The sequence below is a fragment of the Mastigoproctus giganteus genome, chromosome 12 (assembly GCF_048544385.1).
Source record: "Mastigoproctus giganteus isolate SK-2022 chromosome 12, ASM4854438v1, whole genome shotgun sequence".
Classification (NCBI taxonomy): Eukaryota; Metazoa; Arthropoda; class Arachnida; order Uropygi; family Thelyphonidae; genus Mastigoproctus; species Mastigoproctus giganteus.
In genome coordinates, this window is record NC_143586.1 from 80,021,665 (window position 1) to 80,047,156 (window position 25,492).

Sequence of the window (25,492 nt, forward strand, 5' to 3'; positions counted from 1 at the left end):
AGACAGAAGCTTAAGTTACCAAAGAGCTGTATGGAGTCGGTGAAGTGTCAAAATAACAGTTATCTGACCCTAACGGCTATATCACATACGTCTGCAGCTACAACAGAGTGGAATATCACCCGCAGAACTGGATCCCTTAGGATATTGAAGAGAGTGACCCTCTCACCTCATCACAAAAAGGGACCGTTTCAGCTGGTGTTGCGAACGTATCTATCGGACCAAAGAGCATTGGTGCAATGAAATATTCACGGACGAATCCAGATTCAATCCGATCCTCGTGTGGAGAGGGTCCGTAATTACCTCATAAAAATCAGCGAAAGGAACCACAACATAAGAGTAGTCTGATGACCTGACAGGATAATGGGCATCTTTGAGAGAAGAACGGTGGTTGCTGTGTGGTATAGAGACAAAATTCTTGAACACTATGTGAAACTTTTTGAGTGTGCAAGAGGTTGCTCCAGTTACTTCTAATGGACGGTAATGCTCTTCCGTTCATAAAGCACGCCCTCATGGGTTGGTATCATCAACGTTCTCCCCACACTGGGTGGAAAAGACCTGAGTTCGAATCCCGTCAATAACGCGAGGAATTTTTATGGGTCTTTTTCATGTGGCTGAGTTAGTCGGTTAGGCGATGGTACCATGGTATTTCTCTCAGAAACTTGGTTTTCCGTCCAGCAAACAGCAAATCGACCACAGAACACACCCAATTTACAAACATAACATATACGGCAAAATGGCCTGAGTTGCTGATGCGCCTAAAACACTATATCAACAACAGTTCATAAAGCACATGTGATAGAGGGTTACCTTCAGAGTGACTGCATTTTTCGAATGAAGTGGGTACTAAATACCTCTAGAACATTCAGTTCTCGACACATGAAAGTTCTTTAACAAATATTTTTATTTTTTTATTCATTTATTGTTTTTAGTATACTAGTTATGCCTTGTTATTGCATTTTATTTTTTTGAAAGTGAGCCATTAGTATTACTAAGAGAATATCTGTTTTTCTATAGCAAAATGCAAAATCGAACTACTTCTGAGAAGTTTTTTTTTTTTTTTTTTTGTTTTTCAGGTATTTCTGTTCCCCGAGTGAGCCACGATGGATCTGAGCTGCCTAGTGCCCGAATAGTAAGTTTTATGATGCATCATGATGTAAGCAAGAAGGATAATCATATTCCTCTTCTTCTTGTCTTTTGGGGGCAGATGTTGGACCATGACATCACGCTTGCAGCACCTACACTAGGTACCTTCACCCTTTTTTGCTAATTTTATGCTTCTAACCCCTGCTTGCTTATTAATATTAATTCAAGGGATGCTTGTGGTTATCGCATTAAAAATATTATGAATTATATATACAAAAGGTCTTTTAATTTTAATTATAGGCGAACAACAACTGAACGTACACATATCACAAAAGTGAACAAATTCATGTCTCTTTTTCCCTAAAGAAAACAAAGAGATGTCGACCACAAAAAACCATCAAAATAACAGTCGAGATTACTTAGCAGTGTATAGTCCAGATTTTAAAGTCCAATAGTAAATCGAACAAGAATTTTAGCATCTAGCTAAAACTCCGATAAGTGTACAAATTTTATCGTTCTAGGTCCCCAGTCACAACTGCAGGCCCCAGTCACAAGCTTTCCCAATGCTGAGTTCACTTTTTTAAACACCAGTTGAAATGTTACTTCAGAGATTCTTTTTTTTTTAATTCATACTGACAGCACAACACTCCAATTACAAGTATGAGGTTTAATTTAGATAGTTTAATAACATTAATATAAACATTATAAAAGCTACAAGTAATAATTATGAATATCATAAATACACATCAAAATTAAAATCATAATAAATACATAGACCAATTTTAAACACGTTTCGGGGAGAAAAACCATGCTACTCTCTCTCTCTCTCTCTACTGAGACCGACTAACTCAGCCACGTTGTGGAAAAAGGCCCACAAAAATTCCTGGCATTATTGATGGAATTCGAACTCGAGTCTTTTTCTGCCCAGTGCGGGGAGGACGGCAATTCTCCCAACTGCGCTACTCATGAAGGCCTGTTGTCCCTTTAAGAATAACTACAATTGAGTTATTATTCTTACCATCCAACCCGAAGTAAGGTCTTCAGGTTTGTTTTTCGATCTGAGAAAAAAGAAAGAAGTCGGATTCAACCCGATCTGACGAATACAATGAATAGCCGTTCAGTTTCCTATTTGTTCGACCTTGACCTGTAAGTGGCAAACACTGGCATTTTAGTAATGCAGAGCCTCCTCATTTGATATTATCTAGCATTTTGTATTGAAAATTACGCTTAAGATATAAAATACCTATTTTAGAACATCAGAATAATTGTTAAGTGACGTTTGGTCCATTTTCTATTGAATTTCTTTTGTGCTGGACGTTGAATTTTTTTGGGAATGTAATCATCTTTATATTTTCATTTTCTTCCGAAAACCGACCTGTGCCCTTGCTGGAGAATATTTGTTAAAAAAAATCGATTCAAAAACCAATCGAAGTAAAAATGTGTCTGGATTTAGGTATAATAACTATTATTATTGTTTTAACTGTCCTCGGGGATAATCCATATCCATACGTATCTGTAGAAGTGTTTTGTTTTTTTTCACGGGCCAGTTTGCATTTGGAACCGCTCAAGGGGGAGCGGAAAACCCCTATTTCCGCTTGAGATCGGTTAACTACAGCAACGCTCAACAGTTCTTAGTGGAAGATGCTTATACGCAACGTACGTTGAATGACTTCCATCTTCTTCAAAATGAATTGAAATAAAAATTTCCATTCGGTTCACTCCAGTAATTCCTCGTATGGCCTTCAAACTTGGTTTGAATTAACACAAAATCTATTAGATGAGAGCGGGAGAGAGAAAACAAACATTATGATCTCATTAGCCCACTTTCCGTTTTTGGAAAATAGGCTAAAAATGAATAGTGATATTGTTCGCGACTAGTTCAAATGTTAAAAGAACAAACAAGCAATTAAATTCAACTTCACTGGGCAATTATTAAAAAAAGTGTTGGTAGTTTCATTCTGCTCGAATATGGGTTACACCAATAAATCTACCTTGAAAATCTTGTTATTTTTAGCCTATTTAAAGATTGCATTTGTCTATGAATCAAGCGATTCACAAGAAAATGCCATCTAAAGAATGCTTGGCGAATGTGTAAGGAAAAGGACCTCAGAAAAAAAAAGGATCAAAATGGGAAATAGCCGCATTGCACGAAATGTAATTAGACCGTGGCAGCATTGGACATATTCCTAAAGGGTCTTATGCATTTCTAAAACTGGCGAGATTAAGAAAAACAAGTTAGTTAATGTGCGAAGTGCGTTATATTTCAGGAGCGTTGGCCAATAGAAATAATTCATGATTTTTAACAAAATAAGTCAACACATCTACATTAAAATTTGCTACAAATACTTCCTAAAATAATAGTTCTAAGTAAGCATTGATTTTTGAAACGGATCAGAGCTACTGTTATAAATTTATAGTAATATTTCATATTTCTATAGGTGGTTTGACTAGAGGGAGAATGGTATAAAATCCGAATTGAACTTAGACCCATCCCAGGGCCAACAGAATATATATTGAAAATTTGGTAGCAATCCTCATTTTTCTTGTTGATTAATGCAAAAACATACCTTCATTTATACTGATTTTGTATGGGAAAGGAACGAGGATTGTGAAATCGTAACTGGACTTAAATTTTCCCAAGAACCAACAAAGAACATCGATTGAAAATTTGGCCTCGATTCGACTTTCGTTCCAGAGTAATACGCGAAATATACTTTCATTTATATGAATATATTTCTTTGATTGGGGTGGGGGTGGCAAGGGAGGCTATGATTGATCTTGAAAGCTTTTCAGGGACCAGCGAAACATACGCTGAAAATGTGATATCGATTGGACTTTTACTTCTTAAGTAGTAATATCTAAACATCCGATAACATATTTCCATTACAAGCTAGGTAATGTACGCAGGGGATTATATCTCAGGCGCATTTTATTTTTTTTTCTTAAAATTAATTCAATTTTTGTTCTTTTTCTGTGATTAACTAAAATGAAAAATAAATATAGTTATCTTCTTATCTTATTTACTAAGATTATAACTTGAGAGAACACTTAAAAAAAAACTCTATAGTTTTACATTCTATAAACTTATCCGTTCAGTTTAATTACAACTGTATAATATTTATTATTCTTCTCCCATATACGTTTAAGTCTATTTTCTCTCTCTCTCTCTCTCTCTCTCTCTCTCTCTCTCTCTCTATATATATATATATATATATATATATATATATATATATATATATTAGTGATAAAAATGAAAGTTAAAACGACAGTAACTGCAACTAATATTTATGGGTCAATGCAGTTGCAAGCAATCATGCAATACACCCATAATGTCTATAAAATATTAAGGATAATAGAAAATAATAGAAAAAGTAAATCAATCAAATAATAATACTATCAGGGACTTAAGAAAACGCAAAAAAAGAAAAAATGATCGCTTTTTACCGACAATCTAGATGACTTCAACTGGGGCCAACCACCCAGACTGAAGGCAAAAAACGACAAGAAGTTCTCTGTTTCTGTAATGATCAATATATGCTAAGTAATTTAAATCTAAACCAATATAGGCCAAATATAAATCAAATGTAAATAAAAAGTTAAGAAATTTTAGAAATATTAGAATGAAATGTAAGAAATATAAGTAAAATATAAATTAGTAAATTAATAAGAGGAGTTTACCTCAATATAGTACGTGGAACACTTCCGTATGATACCCTCCAGAAATTAAAACGGAAAAAACGAAAAAATCGACAACTTACCAATATATTAAAGTGAAATATAAATAATTAAATAATCAATTTAACTCAATTCAAAATCAATTCAAAACAATTAAAATTCAAATTAACGCAATTAAAAGAATCTAACGAAAATATTCAAAACGATTTTCCTTCCTGAAGCTGACAATGCTTTTCGACCGACTGTCGTGATCACAGGAATGAAAATTACCGAATCAGGCTAAACCTGCAACTTAAATAGTGATTATGTGTCTTCGCGCATGCGCGTAAAGGTCCACGCATCGGAGATCAAATATGGCCGCCGAACATTAACAGAATTCTCGTGTAATTTAATTTCAACGGTTTCTGCAATTAATAGTCGTGTATAATTACGTTGAACGTTAAGTATTTTGGCCTCGTTAAATAAAAAAGTATGTTTTTCGTTAATGGCATGAAAGGCTAATTCTGACGCTGCTGAACGAGAAGCACGAACTGAGGCTTCGTGTTGATTTACACGGATATTAAGAGAAAACCGCGTCGAACCCTGATAAGACGAGTCGCAATCACTGCAAGAAATGTTGTATACTAGATCATTAATTTGTGTTTCGAACGCCGAAAGAACCGAGCGATTGTTCAGTATAGTGTGTAACTTCCGTATAGGCCTAGCTATAATTTTAAATTCGGTATCTTTAAAGAATCTGTTAAGCTGTTTGTGCCACTGTTCAACATATGGGACAGAAATAAAGTATTTTTTGATATTATTATTGTTGATTGGTGCAGTATTTTGTATCCTATCCTTAGCTTGTACCCTAATTCGATTTATTGTGTTAATGGGATAACCCCTGTTCAAGAATCTGCTAGTTAATATTTGTATTTCTGAGTCTAAAGCAGAATCCGTCGTTGAATATTTATAGGCATTTAGAAATTGATTAAAGATAATCGATCTTTTGTAGGTGAACGCGTGGTAGCTATTATAATGTAGAAGCATACCGGTGTTTGTGGGTTTTCGATAGATGCTAAATTGTATTTTGTTCGAGTCCCGGGTAAGCGTGAAATTTAGAAAGTTTAATGACTTAGTATCCGTATCTTCTCTTTCCAATGTAAATTTGAGTCTAGAATGAATATTATTAAACGAATGTAAAATGTCTTGGATAGTACTACTATCGGTAATAACTAGAACATCGTCTAAATACCTCCCATAGTATGTGATACGGGGACGAAAAGGTGTCAAATGTATCTGCTCAATCGTTGAGAGATAGATCTCTGACATTAAGCCACTCAGGCTCAAACCCATTGGTAATCCAAAAATTTGTTTGTACACCTTGTCTCGAAAGGTGATGTAGTTAGCCTCAACTAATAGTTTAATTAAGTGAAAAATCTCCTTTATAGGCAGCTTCGTATGATTAATCGGTGTCGAGTTTTTATTTAACATATCCCAAATAATATCTAATGTGTATTCAACGTTTACATTCGTATATAATGAGGTAACATCTAATGAGAATAAATTGTCATTGTCGCCGAGTCTACAGTCTTTAAGATTATTAAATAATGTATCGTAATTCTTAATCCCAAATTGTATAACCTGTCTAAAAGGTTTTATAATGTTATATACATGTGTGGCTAAGGCTGAAAATGCCGAGTTCCTGTAGGAAACAATAGGTCGAATCGGAAATCCAGGCTTGTGTAATTTTACCTGACCAAAAAGTGCAGGAATATTGTATGTTCTGGACTTCAATTCCTTCAACTGAACCATAGTAATGTAGTCGTTTTTACGATATGTGGTTAACGTTTTATTGTATTGATTTACCAAATTGGTAAACAGTGTCGGGTCCACTTCACAATAAGTGGAGGTATCAGATACAACTGAATCTAACTTATTAATATAATCATGTTTATCTAGTATAACCACTGTATCTCCTTTATCTGCCCTCTGTATAATAATGTCCTTATTTTCTCGAAGTTCTCGTAAAGCTGAACTGTCATGTGTATTCAATTTAGGAAGTCGCGTTTCTTTTATGTTATTCACTACTTGGTTAACTTGTTGAATAAATACATCTTTTTGTGGAACACTACGAAGTCCAAATTCAATATCAATTACGCATTGTTTTTTTGGCAGCTTTCGAGGTGGTAAATTATAATTTAATCCTTTGGATAAAAGTGAAATCTGGTCCAGCGATAGTGTACACGAGGAAAGATTTGTAACCTGTTGATATGTCGGTTCGTTGGATACTGGGTGAGGGGGTGTTCGTGAACTAGCCGACATATTCTGTGGTAGTGCGTTATGTGTCTGTGGGGGGGATGTCACCCAACTCGTGTGAACTTGGTCGCAAGCTCGCGACAATGTGTTAGAATTCGCATGAACGTGTCTTGAACTATTCGATAATGTTTGCAACTTGTTAACGTGTCTGTTTTTTATTTCTGAGGCTTGTGCTTCCCGTCGCAAATCTATGGAGGTCTTCAATACAGACCAATCGTTCGGATGTAGATAATTTTTTAATTTATCGCGAAGCTTCCTAACCTGGGAAAGGTATTTTTGTTTATCCGAATATCGAGATTTTAAGGCAAGCTTAACAATATTACGTGATGTCGCCAGTGATAGTTGTTTTATGCCTGAAATTTTTTGATTTAAATTCACCCTGGCAAATTTCGGAACGATGTTGTTTTGAAGGCAATATTTTAGGAAAGAAATATGGTAACTTTGGGCCGAGTACCTTAGTGTAGATTTAATGTAATTTTGTACCAAGCCATTCAAAAAATCTCCCATAATTGTGTGTATCGATTGTATACTGATTGTATACTACTGGAGAGACAGGAAGTGAATGAAATAGTCAATAAGAGTTTGAAAATTAATTAGATAGTATGAATCAGAGCTGTAATACTCAATATGTTCTACGTTGATAATATTAGTAAATTAATAAGAGGAGTTTACCTCAATATAGTACGTGGAACACTTCCGTATGATACCCTCCAGAAATTAAAACGGAAAAAACGAAAACGAAACGAAAAACGAAGATGTATTTATTCAACAAGTTAACCAAGTAGTGAATAACATAAAAGAAACGCGACTTCCTAAATTGAATACACATGACAGTTCAGCTTTACGAGAACTTCGAGAAAATAAGGACATTATTATACAGAGGGCAGATAAAGGAGATACAGTGGTTATACTAGATAAACATGATTATATTAATAAGTTAGATTCAGTTGTATCTGATACCTCCACTTATTGTGAAGTGGACCCGACACTGTTTACCAATTTGGTAAATCAATACAATAAAACGTTAACCACATATCGTAAAAACGACTACATTACTATGGTTCAGTTGAAGGAATTGAAGTCCAGAACATACAATATTCCTGCACTTTTTGGTCAGGTAAAATTACACAAGCCTGGATTTCCGATTCGACCTATTGTTTCCTACAGGAACTCGGCATTTTCAGCCTTAGCCACACATGTATATAACATTATAAAACCTTTTAGACAGGTTATACAATTTGGGATTAAGAATTACGATACATTATTTAATAATCTTAAAGACTGTAGACTCGGCGACAATGACAATTTATTCTCATTAGATGTTACCTCATTATATACGAATGTAAACGTTGAATACACATTAGATATTATTTGGGATATGTTAAATAAAAACTCGACACCGATTAATCATACGAAGCTGCCTATAAAGGAGATTTTTCACTTAATTAAACTATTAGTTGAGGCTAACTACATCACCTTTCGAGACAAGGTGTACAAACAAATTTTTGGATTACCAATGGGTTTGAGCCTGAGTGGCTTAATGTCAGAGATCTATCTCTCAACGATTGAGCAGATACATTTGACACCTTTTCGTCCCCGTATCACATACTATGGGAGGTATTTAGACGATGTTCTAGTTATTACCGATAGTAGTACTATCCAAGACATTTTACATTCGTTTAATAATATTCATTCTAGACTCAAATTTACATTGGAAAGGGAAGATACGGATACTAAGTCATTAAACTTTCTAAATTTCACGCTTACCCGGGACTCGAACAAAATACAATTTAGCATCTATCGAAAACCCACAAACACCAGTATGCTTCTACATTATAATAGCTACCACCCGTTCACCTACAAAAGATCGATTATCTTTAATCAATTTCTAAATGCCTATAAATATTCAACGACGGATTCTGCTTTAGACTCAGAAATACAAATATTAACTAGCAGATTCTTGAACAGGGGTTATCCCATTAACACAATAAATCGAATTAGGGTACAAGCTAAGGATAGGATACAAAATACTGCACCAATCAACAATAATAATATCAAAAAATACTTTATTTCTGTCCCATATGTTGAACAGTGGCACAAACAGCTTAACAGATTCTTTAAAGATACCGAATTTAAAATTATAGCTAGGCCTATACGGAAGTTACACACTATACTGAACAATCGCTCGGTTCTTTCGGCGTTCGAAACACAAATTAATGATCTAGTATACAACATTTCTTGCAGTGATTGCGACTCGTCTTATCAGGGTTCGACGCGGTTTTCTCTTAATATCCGTGTAAATCAACACGAAGCCTCAGTTCGTGCTTCTCGTTCAGCAGCGTCAGAATTAGCCTTTCATGCCATTAACGAAAAACATACTTTTTTATTTAACGAGGCCAAAATACTTAACGTTCAACGTAATTATACACGACTATTAATTGCAGAAACCGTTGAAATTAAATTACACGAGAATTCTGTTAATGTTCGGCGGCCATATTTGATCTCCGATGCGTGGACCTTTACGCGCATGCGCGAAGACACATAATCACTATTTAAGTTGCAGGTTTAGCCTGATTCGGTAATTTTCATTCCTGTGATCACGACAGTCGGTCGAAAAGCATTGTCAGCTTCAGGAAGGAAAATCGTTTTGAATATTTTCGTTAGATTCTTTTAATTGCGTTAATTTGAATTTTAATTGTTTTGAATTGATTTTGAATTGAGTTAAATTGATTATTTAATTATTTATATTTCACTTTAATATATTGGTAAGTTGTCGATTTTTTCGTTTTTTCCGTTTTAATTTCTGGAGGGTATCATACGGAAGTGTTCCACGTACTATATTGAGGTAAACTCCTCTTATTAATTTACTAATATTATCAACGTAGAACATATTGAGTATTACAGCTCTGATTCATACTATGTAAAATATAAATGTAAGCATATATTAATCATCGTTGACCCGACAGAGAACGTAATTTAATGATTAAAATAAGATTAAATATATAATACATACTACATATTTACCGCATCTAGGACATAATGTAATAGTCGTCAAAATAATATGTGGTGCTCCCTATGTGATGGATACGGTTAAAATAAATATAAATAAATAATTAAATTTAAGTTAACGCAAAGAGAAACATGCAGATAGTAAGAAGAAAAACTAAAGGAGTAGGAATAATAGAACCTGAACTCCACAAAGGAGAAAAATAGTGGTATAGATAAGAAATAGTTTCTCCTACGTCCTCGGATTGCCCTAATAATTTCGGAGAAATAAAAATAAAGAGTGTAGGACAGTTTAAAGACATTACAAGATATAAGTTGTGGCTCGGGTATGACCGGGATCGCAAACCCGTTCTTAGAGTAGGACCCTGAGCTGAATTTGGTTTGCGATCCCGGGCATACCCGAGCCACAACTTATATCTTGTAATGTCTTTAAACTGTCCTACACTCTTTATTTTTATTTCTCCGAAATTATTAGGGCAATCCGTGGACGTAGGAGAAATTATTTCTTATCTATACCACTATTTTTCTCCTTTGTGGAGTTCAGGTTCTATTATTCCTACTCCTTTAGTTTTTCTTCTTACTATCTGCATGTTTCTCTTGGCGTTAACTTAAATTTAATTATTTATTTATATTTATTTTTACCGTATCCATCACATAGGGGCCACCACATATTATTTTGACGACTATTACATTATGTCCTAGATACGGTAAATATGTAGTATGTATTATATATTTAATCTTATTTTAATCATTAAATTACGTTCTCTGTCGGGTCAACGATGATTAATATATGCTTACATTTATATTTTACTTATATTTCTTACATTTGATTCTAATATTTCTAAAATTTCTTAACTTTTTATTTACATTTGATTTATATTTGGCCTATATTGGTTTATATTTGGTTTAGATTTAAATTACTTAGCATATATTGATCATTACAGAAACAGAGAACCTCTTGTCGCTTTTTTGCCTTCAGCCTGGGTGGTTGGCCCCAGTTGAAGTCATCTAGATTGTCGGTAAAAAGCGATCATTTTTTTTTTCTCTTTTTTTTTTTTTTTGCGTTTTCTTAAGTCCCTGATAGTATTATTATTTGATTGATTTACTTTTTCTATTATTTTCTATTATCCTTAATATTTTATATATATTAAGGATAATAGAAATACATATACTGTATATGTATTATATATATATTAAGGATAATAGAAATACATATATATGTATTATATATATAATACATATATATATATGTATCTGTTATAGATAGATTTTTCAAAATACAGAGCATATATATTGCCATAACACGCAGTTTGAACGCCCAAGCCGGTTAATAATACGAAAGATGATTAACACACAATAAAACCAGACATGCAGCAGTAAAAATAGGTGGAGGAATCGGATTAGTAAGGACTACGTTTTCATAAATGGGTTATCACTCAGCAGTCTGTTATGAAACGTAATCATAGCTTCATAATAACTGCCTTTATAACAACTTACCTCCCTAACATTACCGATTTGATAACCCGGTGTCGAAAGCGTAGACCGCGCTAATCGATGCGCACCTTTTCCTCTTTTTATTGTTTTGTCTGTTTTTATTATGCTTCTTTTTTTTTTTTTTTTTTTTTTGCTTAATTGTTTGTTTTACTGTGGCAATCGTTCTATATTGATGTATAATTCAGTGGCTTGGCTATTCAAATCGCGTTTTATGATAAATCTATTATGTAATTTCGATGACCAAATGGATGGTTGGCTAATTATTTGGGGATTTTTTGGAGCATTGAATTCTTCTGATGACAGTGTTAGTTCGCATAGTCTTTATCGATCATTATGTCTGTACATGTGTGTGTGTTTTAGAATCGATCGCATTCCCTGTTCCTGGGTAGGGAAGTTAAATGAACAGGATCAGTGGTAATTTTTCATACAGAAATTAGAAAAACTAGAAATTAAAAAACTCATTGAGAAATGAATTTTTCATTTAAAGAATTACTAATAAAACCTCACAAATTATGTCTATTTGATCCGGTTTCATTATTCCTATAAAAAATATTTAATTTTTAATTTATGGCGTTTCATCATCGTGTTTCATTTATATCTGTGCTGGCTGGAGGCTACTAAATAAATATGACGCAATTTTCAGCTTGCCATTGAAGGTTATTTAAGGGCTTTGCATTTTTCTAATTTCATTTTCTAATATCCGCGATTATTTTACTGCAATATCATAGAAATAAAACCTTATTTCTTTAACAAAATTTACCTTTATAATTTCAGTTGTTAATTATGAGAGATGGCTAGAATAAATTAGAAATTTTAAAATAATATATTTAAGTTTTTTCCGTCCCCCCCCCTTGAATTTAATTCATGAATGCCTTTAAACAGCAGCAGCATTCATGGGAGAAAAGCATTTTTCTCCCACAAATCCTGGGAGAAAAGCATTTTTGCTTAAGTGCCTGGGCTTTGCCTCAAAGTAGAAGATGGAGTACAATGAGAGGTTGAAATTGTATTTGATCTTTCAAAGCTAACGAAGCAGAAAAATACGTTAATGCAAATTTGTTTTTTAAACAAAGATTGGCGATTTTAAATCACTAGTCAGTGACCATATTTTACATTTAATTAAATGTAATTAAATGTAAATTACAATTTACAAAATTTCGGTGCGCAACACAGTCAAAATAAAAACTTAAGTCTTTGTACAGAATAAGCCTGTGTATTTATTTATTCTCCCGTGCAGTTATCTAATGCATAAAACCCTTTAAGCATTAGACATAAATCATTGTTATTTTAGCTTCCTTATCACAAATAAAAAAGCTGAAAGAAATTCGAAGCAGTGAGTGTAAACCAGGGAATACAAAAAAATATATATTATTTCCTAGCAAGCATAATAATGGGACAATTGACACGCCTTCTCTCGCCTGTCATTTTGCTCGTTTATTCTACTTTCTGAAATATTTATCCTACTTTTCTTAAAAGTAAGTTTACCCAAGATAAGTTCACTAAATAGTTCTTTTCTTTAATTTATCTATTTAAAAAAAAAAGAGAGAGAAGCACTGAGTTTTTCCAAGTCACGAATTTCTAAGTTTGGCGTGAAAGTTCAGAAGTGTATTCACCTGTCGATGGTATTTGAAACAGCTTCGTCCAAAAAAGAGTCGAATAAGACCAGCCACTACAGCAATGTAATAAACTGACAGTTCAATTTATGTATTGCCGTTGTCCTTATTATCCACACAATGGTTAAAGTTAAAAAAAAAAAATTGAATGGACACCTAACTTAATGGTAGACGCCTCGAATGCCACCTACCGGTGATTAATTTATCATCCTTATTTTTGATCATCAGTCTACATCCGTTAGCAGAGACGGTTGCTGAAATTCGTGACAAACGAACACAAAAGACTCGCATAATGATTCTGTGAAACAAAGGATGATTTTGAGGAGATCTGATATGGGATGAACGAAGAGGGTACGACATTATTGCCTAACCTACTTAGATAGAATCTGTCTTACTTTGTCCCTGCTGCTTGTAGACAAGTGGTCTTTGCAGTCATAAATGGAATAAAACAGAAAGCGAAATGACTGGATGGAAATGATTTCTGTCCTTTTTAGCAAGTGGTCAAGCAAGTTACGATAGAATGAAAAAGTCAGAGGAAAGAGAAGAGAATACGTTGTTAATCTAATTCCAACAGAAAGTTGAAGAAGCGTAGAATGAAAGAGACTGAAGGGTTGCTGTGTCCAGGTTGCTCTGTTAATGATCTCTTGGACCCAACACATTAATTCGTTATTCCAGCTTATCTCGTTTAATACTGATTCCAGAACATTAACTCTAAAAATTGAGTGTTTATAATTTTAGATTGATTGACATCGGATTACTTGTTACAGACTCCCAATGTCTTATTATTATTGTGTTGTGCATTAGAGTCGTTGTTTATAATTTTTAGAAAGACATGAGGAATTCGTATATCGACTCTATATACTGAGTTTATTCTCTCGTAATTACTTTATTTTTGCCATACCTCGAATATGGAGAGGGCTCACAAACTATTGTAACGACTGCTACTTTGGTGCGGCGGATATATCGAAATTTAAAAAGTCTGCGGGTCGATAAGTTGTAGTGTATTCTAACATCCTATCCGCCATTGATCCAGTGCCACACAATGAAGACCTGCTAATTCCCAATCCATCTTCTAGAGAAGCGTTTTCAGATTAGGATGATGAATCTGGTTAACAGGATAATTCGGATTACACCTCAGAAACCTGTTCATATAAAGCGCCTCATTTCTATAATTAGCAAGAATTAGATGACTTCAGAGAGGAATTAGATGGCTTAACAAGATTTAGATGATATAACAAGAATTAGATGATATAACAAGAATTAGATGACTTTGGGTCTAACCAAATCCAGTGAAAAGTTCCTGGAATCTCGTTTAAAAGAGCAAAATCTGCTTGGATCTCAGCTGTAAGACATAAAAAAGACACATCAGTTATGTACTTTTTAACACTGTTGAAGAATCCTTGCGCACTCTGTTCATATTAAAGAAGACTACGGAAATGCGACGTATACGTTAGAGAAGATCAGATCACACCTCGACATTGCAAGGTGGTTTCACTGAGCTCCCTTGCTTTTTCTGCTTGTGGGACAATACGGCATATTTACTGGTCCACAGTAAATATGCATGTTGTTGTTGACCGATGTTGACTTCAAAAGGACTGAAAGACAAAATGGCTAATGCTGAGTAAAATGCATGGCAGTCGTTGTGTCTTATAATGAATTGTTTTCTTAGTAACATTAAGAGTGAAATGGTTGAAAATTATCCAAAATGGGATGCAGAATGTCACTAGGAGGTGATAATAGAAGAAGAAGAACACTTTATTATATACAAGGCATATTGTTGTATACAACTAACTCCAGGGGCTCACATCTGGTGAGTATGGGCACACCCAGGGTCCTGAGCTGGATATCATCATTCTTTTCTTTCTTGGTGATTCCTTTCTCTCTCTCTCTCTCTCTCTCTCTCTCTCTCTCTCTCTCAAGGTAACTCGGGATTTTTTTTTTTTTTTGGCTGGTGCAGCATAAGCCTCAGGCTTCCTTGCACCATATAGCTATAATAATAATAACTCCCTTCACGGCTGCAAGCCAGGGGTTTACATAAAAGAAATTACACAACATAATAAACAAAGATGAAAAAAAAAACCAGCATTATGACTCCAGAAAGGTTTGAACGCTGGAGTGATGGATCCATGGCAGTGATGGATAGGTCCTCGGGAGCAGGTTCTAATGTCCTGTGACGTGGTCCCAGGAAGGAAGTCGACCGAGTACTTTCTGCCTATATTTCTTATCGACTGCGAATTTGTAGGGGTCGCCGTCCAAGGAGTGTATGTCTTACAGCATTTGCACAGGTAGAAACCGATCAGATAACTTTAACCGGTTTGGAATGGCCTGAAGGATTGGATTAGCCCTAAGGCTTAGGACCGGGATCCTCCGACTGCAGTTAGCCCAGAAAATCTGGTACTGAAATAATGCCGACCATCATTTTGATGACAAAGACGAGTCTTCTCTCGTGAATGATGACAGGAAGACGTCTGCTATTGAGAGCTGCCGCCATCTGGGTGGTCCTTGGTGCAGGAGGAAGCCGAAATTTCCATGTGGCCCACTTTCCTAGCCAGAATTCCCCCGCGAAAATCCGTCTAAGATGGGTCGTAGCAGTCAAAGTCCAGACTTAGGCGCCATAGAGTATGACCGGATAAACACATGTCTTAATATATCTGCACCCTAGCTGGGTGCAGATATATACAGCCTGGTCATGGACGTGCATAAGTTGTTGTTTAATCATCCACTGAGTCGACCGAACTTTATTTGCAGGTGGTCTATGTACGGTAGAAAGGAGAGCTTTTGATCAAAACTAACGCCCAGATCCTTATGTTGTTGGACGGCAGAAATCGCGGATCCTCCTAAAATGGGTTGCACTATTGTTGGGTTCCGTTTGAGAGAGAAAGTCAACTGTTTTGACTTCTTGGGATTGATGTGAACTCCGAAACCAGAGAGGAAGGCCTCATGGTTCCAGATTTTCTGAAGGATTAAGGCATTGATGTATTAAGCAGTGTCTCCAGGGTTAATGGGAGTAAACAGTTTTATGTCATCAGCAAAGGCGATGATATCAGTTCGGCCCGTCATGAACGGCAGGAGAACAAGATTCCGGACAGAACCCCGCCTTGTGGGACTCCAGCTGTAATAGTCCTGGTGTAGCGCATATTGCCATCGCTGACAATAATGGTCCTGTTCTCCCCTTCCTCCCCACACTGGTTGGAAAAGACCTAAGTTCGAATCCAGTGAATGACGGGAATAATTTTTATTTTTCATAATCTAGGGGTCTTTTTCATAACCTAGCTGATTAGTCGTTCTCAGACGAGGGTAGCATGCTTTTTTTTCCCTGGAAACTCTGGTTTTCGTCTAGCAAACAGAAAATCGAACACAGAACACACGGTATAGAGAGACATATTATATACGGCGCAATATGGCCTAAACTGCTGATGCGCCTAAAAGTCTACAACAACCAACCAACCATGTTAACAAAGGTCCATTACTTGCATTCTCAGCTGGATTTTTTCAGACCAAATCTGAACGATGTTAGTGAAGAGCCTGGGGAAGGATTTTACAGGACATACAGAGTCAATGGAGAAGAGGTAACAAAAAATAACTGGCTGCTGTAATTGATTAGACACATCAATTAAACTTTTCTGTGTGGTTCAAGCGGCCTTTATAAATGCTAAAAATAACTCGGGATGTATCCGAATAACCCAGATAAGAATGAAATGAAACCATGGCGTTCTTTATTTCTTTTCTGTTACTGAGAGATTTAAGTGCTTTGTTTAGCATTTCAAAAATGCAGCCATTGTATTGTACATTCGATAATGAAACGAATAGCCAAGCTCTTTGGTTTTCGGTGTACTCAGTATTCTGGAAGTTCTATTTTACTGCACAATTCTGCTAAAACAGTTTAAAAACATGTTTCCCTTTATTTTAAACAAAATCGATTAAATATATATAAAAATCTAGAAAAAAAAGTAATTAAACACAAAGGTTCGTTTGCCTCTTTTAAGAAAAAAAAAACGAAAATTTTTAAAATTAATAAAAGCCGTAAGCGATCTGAAGAAATCAAAGTGGGAGATCCGATATTCCAGATAAGCAGTTCCCTTTCAGTTTAATTTCAAAAGATTAGTAAAAACGATTTTAATAATCAAAATTTCTGAATTTGGCTCCAGGAACTTCGCTCAGTAGAGTTAGCTGCTTCCAGAGGAAAAGGGATGGAAGCTTTGGACACGCTGGATGTACGATAATGTTGGACAAATATGCGCCAATTATGGAAATCGTAACATCTAAATGAAAGCTATTCGAAAACAGGTGTAGAAAATATGTCACGTAAAATATGCCATCGTTGCCAGAATGGACTTCGCTGTCCATACAAAGCGATAACCTCATTCTAGAGTTGTACGTTCTACAACAAAGGAATCATGTTATGCTTCTAAATGGAAGTGTTTATGTTGCCGGTGTAAGGAAAGCGAAATGCAGGTAATGAGGAACTCGACAGCGAACTTATTACACTAAATTGTGGAGGACTGACTTCCACTTAACTAGACAGTTAGAAACAAATTACTGAAGTACACTTTTCACTGTACAGGATGTGCCACTTCTCATTCAGATTCAAAAGCAACAAAAATGTTGACATCTTCACTCCAAGTCACCTTTTCTCATTCTGCTCAACTTTGTTGTTGATCATTTCTCCTTTTTCGCATATAAATGGTGTCAAAAGGCGTGATAAACTGTGAAAGAAAAGAATATTTTACTTTTCCAATATTCCAATTATAGGCAGCTGATTTCGGCGGTCATAATTTATTTTAGATGGCTTACAACCACAGCGCAAAGTTTACAGAAAGTTAGTTTCGAAAATGTTATCCAACGAAGCTATGAGTTAAGTGTTTTAATTCTTAATTTTTCTAAAAATTATGGGTGGAAAATTTCGATTTTCGATTTTTCGATTGGCTGAAATGTTATAAATTGTCCAAAGAATATACAGTCACGATTTTCTGAGATATATAACCGATGATATCTTGAATAACCGTATTCTGTTATTATGGAATGTTCTTTTTTCAGACTTAATTCTTAATTAAAACTAGAATTAGTAGCGTGTTGAATCCTGATTATGAGATACATGGTATGTACAAAGGATTAAAAAAGTTCGATGAATGCTCTTATAATTATTGAATGCATAGTGATAGCTAAAAGATTGTTTTAATGGTAGATTGCTTAATTAAAAGTGGTAGCTAAAAGATTTGAACAACATGCAGCCATTAAATTCTTTAAATTTAGAAAGCTAGCCACAAAAACACGTGAAATGTCGCGTGTTTTTGTGGAGATGATGATACGACGAAAAACAGTTTTAAAGTGGTTTCAACGGCCAAAAAACGGCGTGTGTCAGTCAAAATCGCATGTGAAGGTCATATACTGATTGAAGTTTTTGACAACGAGGGAAATGTAAAACAGTTGTGAGACCCAAACACCGCATACGATCCGAAAAATGGAGAAATTGTTGGCTCCTTTGTCATGGCAATGCGCCTTGTCACTCGTCGTCGCTGTCAGGTAAATTCTGACTGATAAAAATATATCCATCATGCTGCGCCCACATTATTCTGCTGATTTGGCACCATTCGACTTTTGGCTATTCCCAAAGTGAAAGCAGGACTTGAAAGGAAAACGATTTGAGTCAATAGAAGAAATCCAAGGAAACACACTACGATGGCCGCCTAAGAGCATTCACAAATGAAGACTTCCATAAAAGTTTTGATCAGTGGCAGGAACAATTTAGTGATAAAAAGAATACGGTTAAGACAGTCGTTTACATATACCGGAGAAATAAGGAACAAGTTTCGAAAAGCGCAGAATTACTGGGAAAAAAAAAAGAAAGTTACTATGCAAAATGGAAGAAATATAGGTAACTTCATACTCATTAACACGGTCGACTGAAGAACCCACTCGGATCAGCGAATAAATATAATTCGCAAAGTCTGGCAGCAAAGATCTTCTGAGATTAGATTAACAGTATAATACAATATTTATTAACTATAGCGGTCTCAGCCAACCAATGGCAACCCCACTGTCAGTTATACATAATTTAGCAGTACTCTTATATACTCCCTCTCCTGTTTGCCCAAGTGCAGGGAGGCAAAAACTGCCATGACTAAAAAAGATTGATATGAACAAACTGAGAATAATCATATATAAATTTCAGACAAGGTCCAAACTTCATTGGAAAGAGCTGCATCTGTTCACAGTCTGTTGGAAAGCCAGCAGCGCAAGGAGCTGCCGAGAATAGAAATGCCAACACAGGGAGCTGCCAAGAACAGAAATGCTAGCACAAGGAGCTGGAGTTGCAGTGGATACAGCAATACAAGATAGTCTTTAATTTTATAATAATATAGCTTTATTGCTCTGGTGGGTAGCACAGTTGGTAGAATCGCCGTCATCCCCACGCCGGGTGGAAAAGACCTGAGTTAGAGTCCCGTCGATGATGTGAGGAACTTTTGTGGGCCTTTTTCATAATGTAGCTGAGTTAGTCAGTCTCAGGCGAGGATAGCATGGCATTTTCTCCAGAAAACAGAAAATCGACCACAAATCACATGCAACAGATACTATACACGGAGCAGTATGGCCTTAGTCACCAATTCTCCTAATACAGTAACAACAACAACAACACAGCTTTATTATTTCAATTATTTGTACACTGCTCGACAAAATTAACAGACCACGTAGAAAACGTGGTGTAACTCGTGCAGCTTGCGATGAAGTGGGACAAAATTTGGTATAGTGGTGTTTCATAGAATAACGATGAAATGAGGAAATAGCGAGCAGCTTCGGACAGGTATAAGGGACATTTATAGGGGTTGTAAGAGTATTACCAAAGAAATCACATTACAGAAGTCGATACAGATGCTTGAAATGATATCAATACGGCGTATGTCCTCCTCTAACGGCTAAACAGACCTGACAACGACGATTCATGATCGATATAAGGGGGTCTATAAGACTATGGAAATAAATCCCATTCTTCCCCCAGCGCAGATCTTAGTTGATCAAGTAACCAAGGAGTTATTTTTTGCGTGCAATGTGACACCGAAAATATGGGCGTCCCACATATTTTCGATCGGATTTAAGCCTGATGATCGTGCGGCCACAGCACTCGTAGAATATCTTCAGTTTCAAGATATTCCTCCAACGCTTGAGCTCTATGTGCAGTGGCGTTGTTGGGCATGAAAAGAAAATCTGAGCCAACCGCACCACTGAAAAGTCGCACATAGGGTTCGAGGATCTATCAAAAAAACACGAAGAAGGGTGCGGCCGTCGATCATTATTCCGCTCCACACGAGAATACCGCCTCCACCGTAAGTGTCTCTTTCTCTGGAGGGATGGCGCATTATGACCAGAGTTGTTTTTGCGTCATAAAAATCCAAACAAACAAACATCTCTGGGTGGTACCACATTCCTCGTTGTCTCCACATGAAATAACGTCTAATTTTGTACGCTAAAACGAGACTCGTCAGAGAACAGAACTGTACCCCACTTGTAAGGGCTCCATGTCACATTTTCATGGGACCGGTTTCGACGAACTCTGCGGTGGTTTGAGGTAATGGGATACAAACCACTTGCTTCCTTGTTTAGAGTCCATTTGAACTGAGTCTTCTTAACACAGTCCGGTTGTTAATGTTTTCACCTGTGGCCGCACAATCGCAAGAGACAGTTGATGGCAGCACATCGTAGATTCCGTCTTGCTGTTACAGCCAGATAGAGGTCTGTTTTGGTTGACGTACCCCTGTAATTTAATTAAAGCCTTCTGAATAAGGTTGCTAGATATTCGGTTTTGCCCAGAACATCCGCTATTTAAGGCATTTAAGCTTACTGTCTGGTACACAAACTGAGCATTGTCCACACTGAGATTTGTCCAATATTTACTTAAACAATATACAAAAACATTATACAGTTGAAAGTTTACTGTAGAACGGTAAATTTCAATGAAATTTTAATTTCTGTGGACAGATGAACGCAACAGTTTCTGAATGTTAACAGGCGGGACAGACGACCGTATATCGTGCCGACTACACTTTAACGGAAGACTCATTTTCAATTTACTTCCATTATATTTTAAATTAATATTTTTTGATGTAATTACCTCCTTCGAGTGAGGACTTTTTTTTTTTTTTTTTGAGCCAAACTTTCCTAGTCGGGGTCTAGTATTTTTTGGGGAACCATCCAGCAAGCCTATCTACTTTAAAGTACTTGGCGCGAATACGGAAACCGGAAACTCCGGATAAACGAAACTGAAATCTGCCTATATATATGCAACTGATAGCTGTCCGGTTTTATTGAGGAGATCACCTGGTGACCTTACTTGTGCGAAGTAACGATTTTTTGTGCGCCTTGAAAGCAATGTCATCTGAGACAAAGAGCTAGGTTTTCTCTGCAGCGAAATATAGTAAGCGGCAGAAAGATCTGTTGTAATCTCACCTTTGATATCTTACGATGTATTTGACGTCGTTTAAGAACGTGCCGACTTAGCTATTCGGCAAAAGTCAAGAGTTTTCAAGTAGACTACATTTACCAAACGGCAGACCGTTTATATTAATCAAAAATCGTACGAAGTCCTTTTGAACTCCTTTCTAATTCCTTTTATTTCCATCAGTAATAGCTCCAGTTAACCAAAAGGGAGGCACTCCTAAGTTTCTGAACCTACCAATTTAGGTGTCTTTTGACTGATTTTAGTTCAATCCGTCAAAATCAGAGTTTGAAGTCAAAAAGTTTATGCTAAAATTAATTCTATACAGATGTCTAACTCGGCCACGATGTGTCTTTATAGCCCAAAAAAACTCTTCTTCCCGTCTTGATGAGATTCGAATGTAGGATTCTTCCACATGGGTTTACAGCGAGGGTAGAAAATACACAAATTGATCGTAGAAAATATGCGCAATTTATTGGTGGCTTGCAGCCTTGGCTTTTTTGGAAAAAGTTCCAAACAACTCAATCCAATCGAATATTCTTCTTCTTCTTTATCTTCGCCTTTTTCCCACGTTTATATGGGGTCGGCATTTCCGTCCTTAATTCTTTTCCTCCATTCCTCCTTATCCTGGGCTTCCTCTCTCCTCCATCATCTCTCTTTTAAATCCTCTGCCACCTTGTCCTTCCATCTCAGCTTAGGTCTCCCCCTCTTCCTCTTCCTTATCACCTCCAACTTTTCACACCTCTTCCCCACATACTCCTCACTTCTTCGTTCCACATGTCCACACCACCTCAACCTAGATTCCTGTATTTTTTTACTAAGAGGCCCACCTTAACCGTACCTCTGATGTAGTCATTTCTTATTCTGTCCTTTCTCGTCACACCACACATCCATCTTAGCATCCTCATCTCCGCCACTTCCATCTTCTTCTGGGCCCTTGTAATCGCCCATGTCTCAGCACGGTACATCAATGCGGGTCTAACCACAGTTTTATACACTCTTCCCTTCATTCTACAATTTACTTTCTTGTTTCTTCTTCCTCTAAGTAAAAAAATGCAGGAATCTAGGTTGAGGTGACTTGGACATGTGGAACGAAGAAACAAGAATCAGCATTAACCAATTTGAAAATTAAGTTGCAAAATGATCAATCTGGTTTTCAACGCTTCAAGATTTCCAATCCTCAATATTACGATCATTGTGCGGGTCCATAAACTAATGTACCCAACTGATAGTACGGTGAAGGTCGTTTGCTACAATTGTGGCGAGAAGAGTAGATGGTTCAGGCGAAGCATTCCAATCAATTAAAAAGAGCAAATTGTTGCATTTTCCAACAGTTTTTCACTGAAAGATAATTGAGATCAAATATGCTCATTGATCAATTGCCAGTCAGTTATGCTACATACTAGCCTTGCATACGGAATACAATGTAGAAATTTTCATTTTGGGCGTGAAAATAATTCGATGAAAGATGTAAAAATCTAATAATTCGGCAAACAATTGTTTTTGTTGTTTTTCCCCCACATCCTTCTTTTATTGAACAGACGAGTTATGGTCACAAATAAAAATTGAATCGGTGCTCCAATATATTGTGCTTAGGTGGATGGTTTGGGAGGACGTCTGCCACTTCGTTGCAGAAGTCTTCTCCTAATCTCTCCTATATTTGGATCCCTTGTGCCTGTAAAATAATTTTCGTGTTTGTACTTTGTGTATGTACTCTGGTCCGCTTTCAGGAAAAATCGACCACAGAACAGATGCGCCTAAAACCCTAAAAGAACAAACCAATCAACCAGGGGTGCCTGTCACAAGTAGCAAAGCCACTTTATCATCGTGAAGGACAACTGCATTGTGAACTAAGATATCAAGAGATCATCTTTAAAATTTGGAGTTGTAAAGAAGATTTGCAATGCATTAGAATTTCCAGTTCATATCAAATTTCTCTTTGTCGTACTTGCCAGGCAAACAGGTTTAAAAAACATGTTGGAGGGCCAGAACAAAAGCGACGTTTTAAGGCGTACTCATATCAACGTCAATGTCCATTAATAGGATTAATTCCAAGAAAAGTTATGCCTATTAAATGGCGTTAGCGACTGTTGTCCTTGTGAGCTTCGCACTCTCTGAACTCTGCAAGGCTGAAACTGTTGCTCCATCTGCTTACAGGCACTTTGAAATCTCGTTGACCTCCACATTTTCTCGTAGTAGCATGTTGTACTTCACCAGTGGTAATTGGTAACTTCATAAATCCTCAGTTCGATGGCAGCTCCATTTTACTCTTCGTTGGGAAATTCCCTCAAATTCACGCAGAAGCAAAAAGCTTTTTGTTAAACAATACCAGCAGTAGTAATCAAAGTTTAATGAGCAATCTTCGCCGCTTTGTTCTACACCTTGAGATATTAATCGGGGTTGTGACAAAATCATTGTTGACACATCACGCGAGCTATTATTAATGGGTGTCGAACCCATTAGACACTGGCACAAAATAAATTTCATATCTTAAGCTTTTCGGTCCGCCTCACTTCTACAGAAAGGAAAAAGGTACCGCTCTACATTGCCTTTAATTGCTTTTCTGAAGTTAACCTTCACAGAATTTGAAGAGTACTTACGCAGTAATTGCATCTAACCCAAAAACACCTGTCCTTTAGAAAAACAGGAGATTTTAATGAAGATTGCGCACGAACATAATGATCTTCCTCGATGTCTTAAACAGAAGTAAACAGATCATGGTTTAGCACTGTTAAAATTGTATCTACAAAAACTTTGCGTCTAAACAGGTTGCTTTTTCCAAATTAACATATGTAGTGTGCATCACAGTAAATAGATGTTGAAGTTCCCCCATTTGTTTTTCAAATCATCTAAGTGCCTCTAATCCGAAACAAGAATGATCAACTACCTCATCCCTTAACAGTAGAAATTATTTGCCTTTTATTTATGGTTAGTTTTTGGACAATTGAACATAACGATGTTCAGGTAATACTGTTTCCACATCGTTGGGTTGTCTTAAGTTTTGAGCTGTTCAGAAAAAAACAAATCTCTTTTTTGAGTAGAACAGAATATAACCTCCTCATTGACAGCTTAGGCTAGTTTTTCTCAGCTATTTTATAATCGTTCCCGTATTGATTTTCAATCTTATATCAGCTACCTCTTCTTATCCGCAATAGATCACAGACAAATAGATTAACATAGGTGCAGGCAGAGGTGGAAGTGATCCTTGCACTGCTTCTATTGGAAGGAGCAGCAGTCTGGAAAGCAAGTTACTGGAGATTTCAAGCACTGCTGGGAGTCATCATGGAACAAGTAAATACATGGGCTGTGTTACGGTAACTAAGAGTAAGAACAGGCGCATGTATACTTGCATGTACACCAATACTAGGAGTATGGTAAATAAATTTGATGAATTTGAAATACTCGTCAATACATCAAAGATGGGTATTGTTGGGATATCAGAGACATGGTGTCACACAGAGATAAGGAATGTAGAATTGGAATTTGGGGAGTACAATGTGTAATGAAAGGATAGACATGATAGGAAGGCAGGAGGGGATATTCTGTTAGTTAAGAAACACAAAAATCTAACCAGTGCATCCAGTTGATATTGGTGGACAGTGCAATGTTGAGTCAGTTTGGTGTGACAAATACTGGGAAAGCAAAAATGAGGGTAGGATTGTGTTATAGTCCCAATGACTCTGATGAGTACAACGAAAAATTATACAGAGAAATCGTGTGGACCAGTAAATCAGAATGTCTTATAATGGAGGATTTTAACTTCCCAGATATTGACTTGAACTTGTAAGTTGGTCACTCGCACACTAGCCAGGCTTTTGTGGATTTATTGGATGATTATTTTCTACAGCAACATGTTCGAGGAGGGGCAACCAGAGGGAGTAATACTCTTGATCTTATT

At 36.3% G+C, this 25,492-nt stretch overlaps 1 protein-coding gene across 2 annotated transcripts in view; it reads left to right on the forward strand.

Annotated features, from left to right (window-relative positions):
* LOC150077223 (salivary peroxidase/catechol oxidase-like) overlaps window positions 1–25,492 on the forward strand; it is a 168,069-nt gene that overhangs the window by 96,669 nt on the left and 45,908 nt on the right. For both annotated transcript variants that reach the window (XM_090386951.1, XM_090386952.1), the window contains exon 6: window positions 1,074–1,244. In XM_090386951.1, the coding sequence (XP_090243077.1) occupies window positions 1,074–1,244 (171 nt within the window). The remainder of the gene's footprint in view (window positions 1–1,073; window positions 1,245–25,492) is intronic.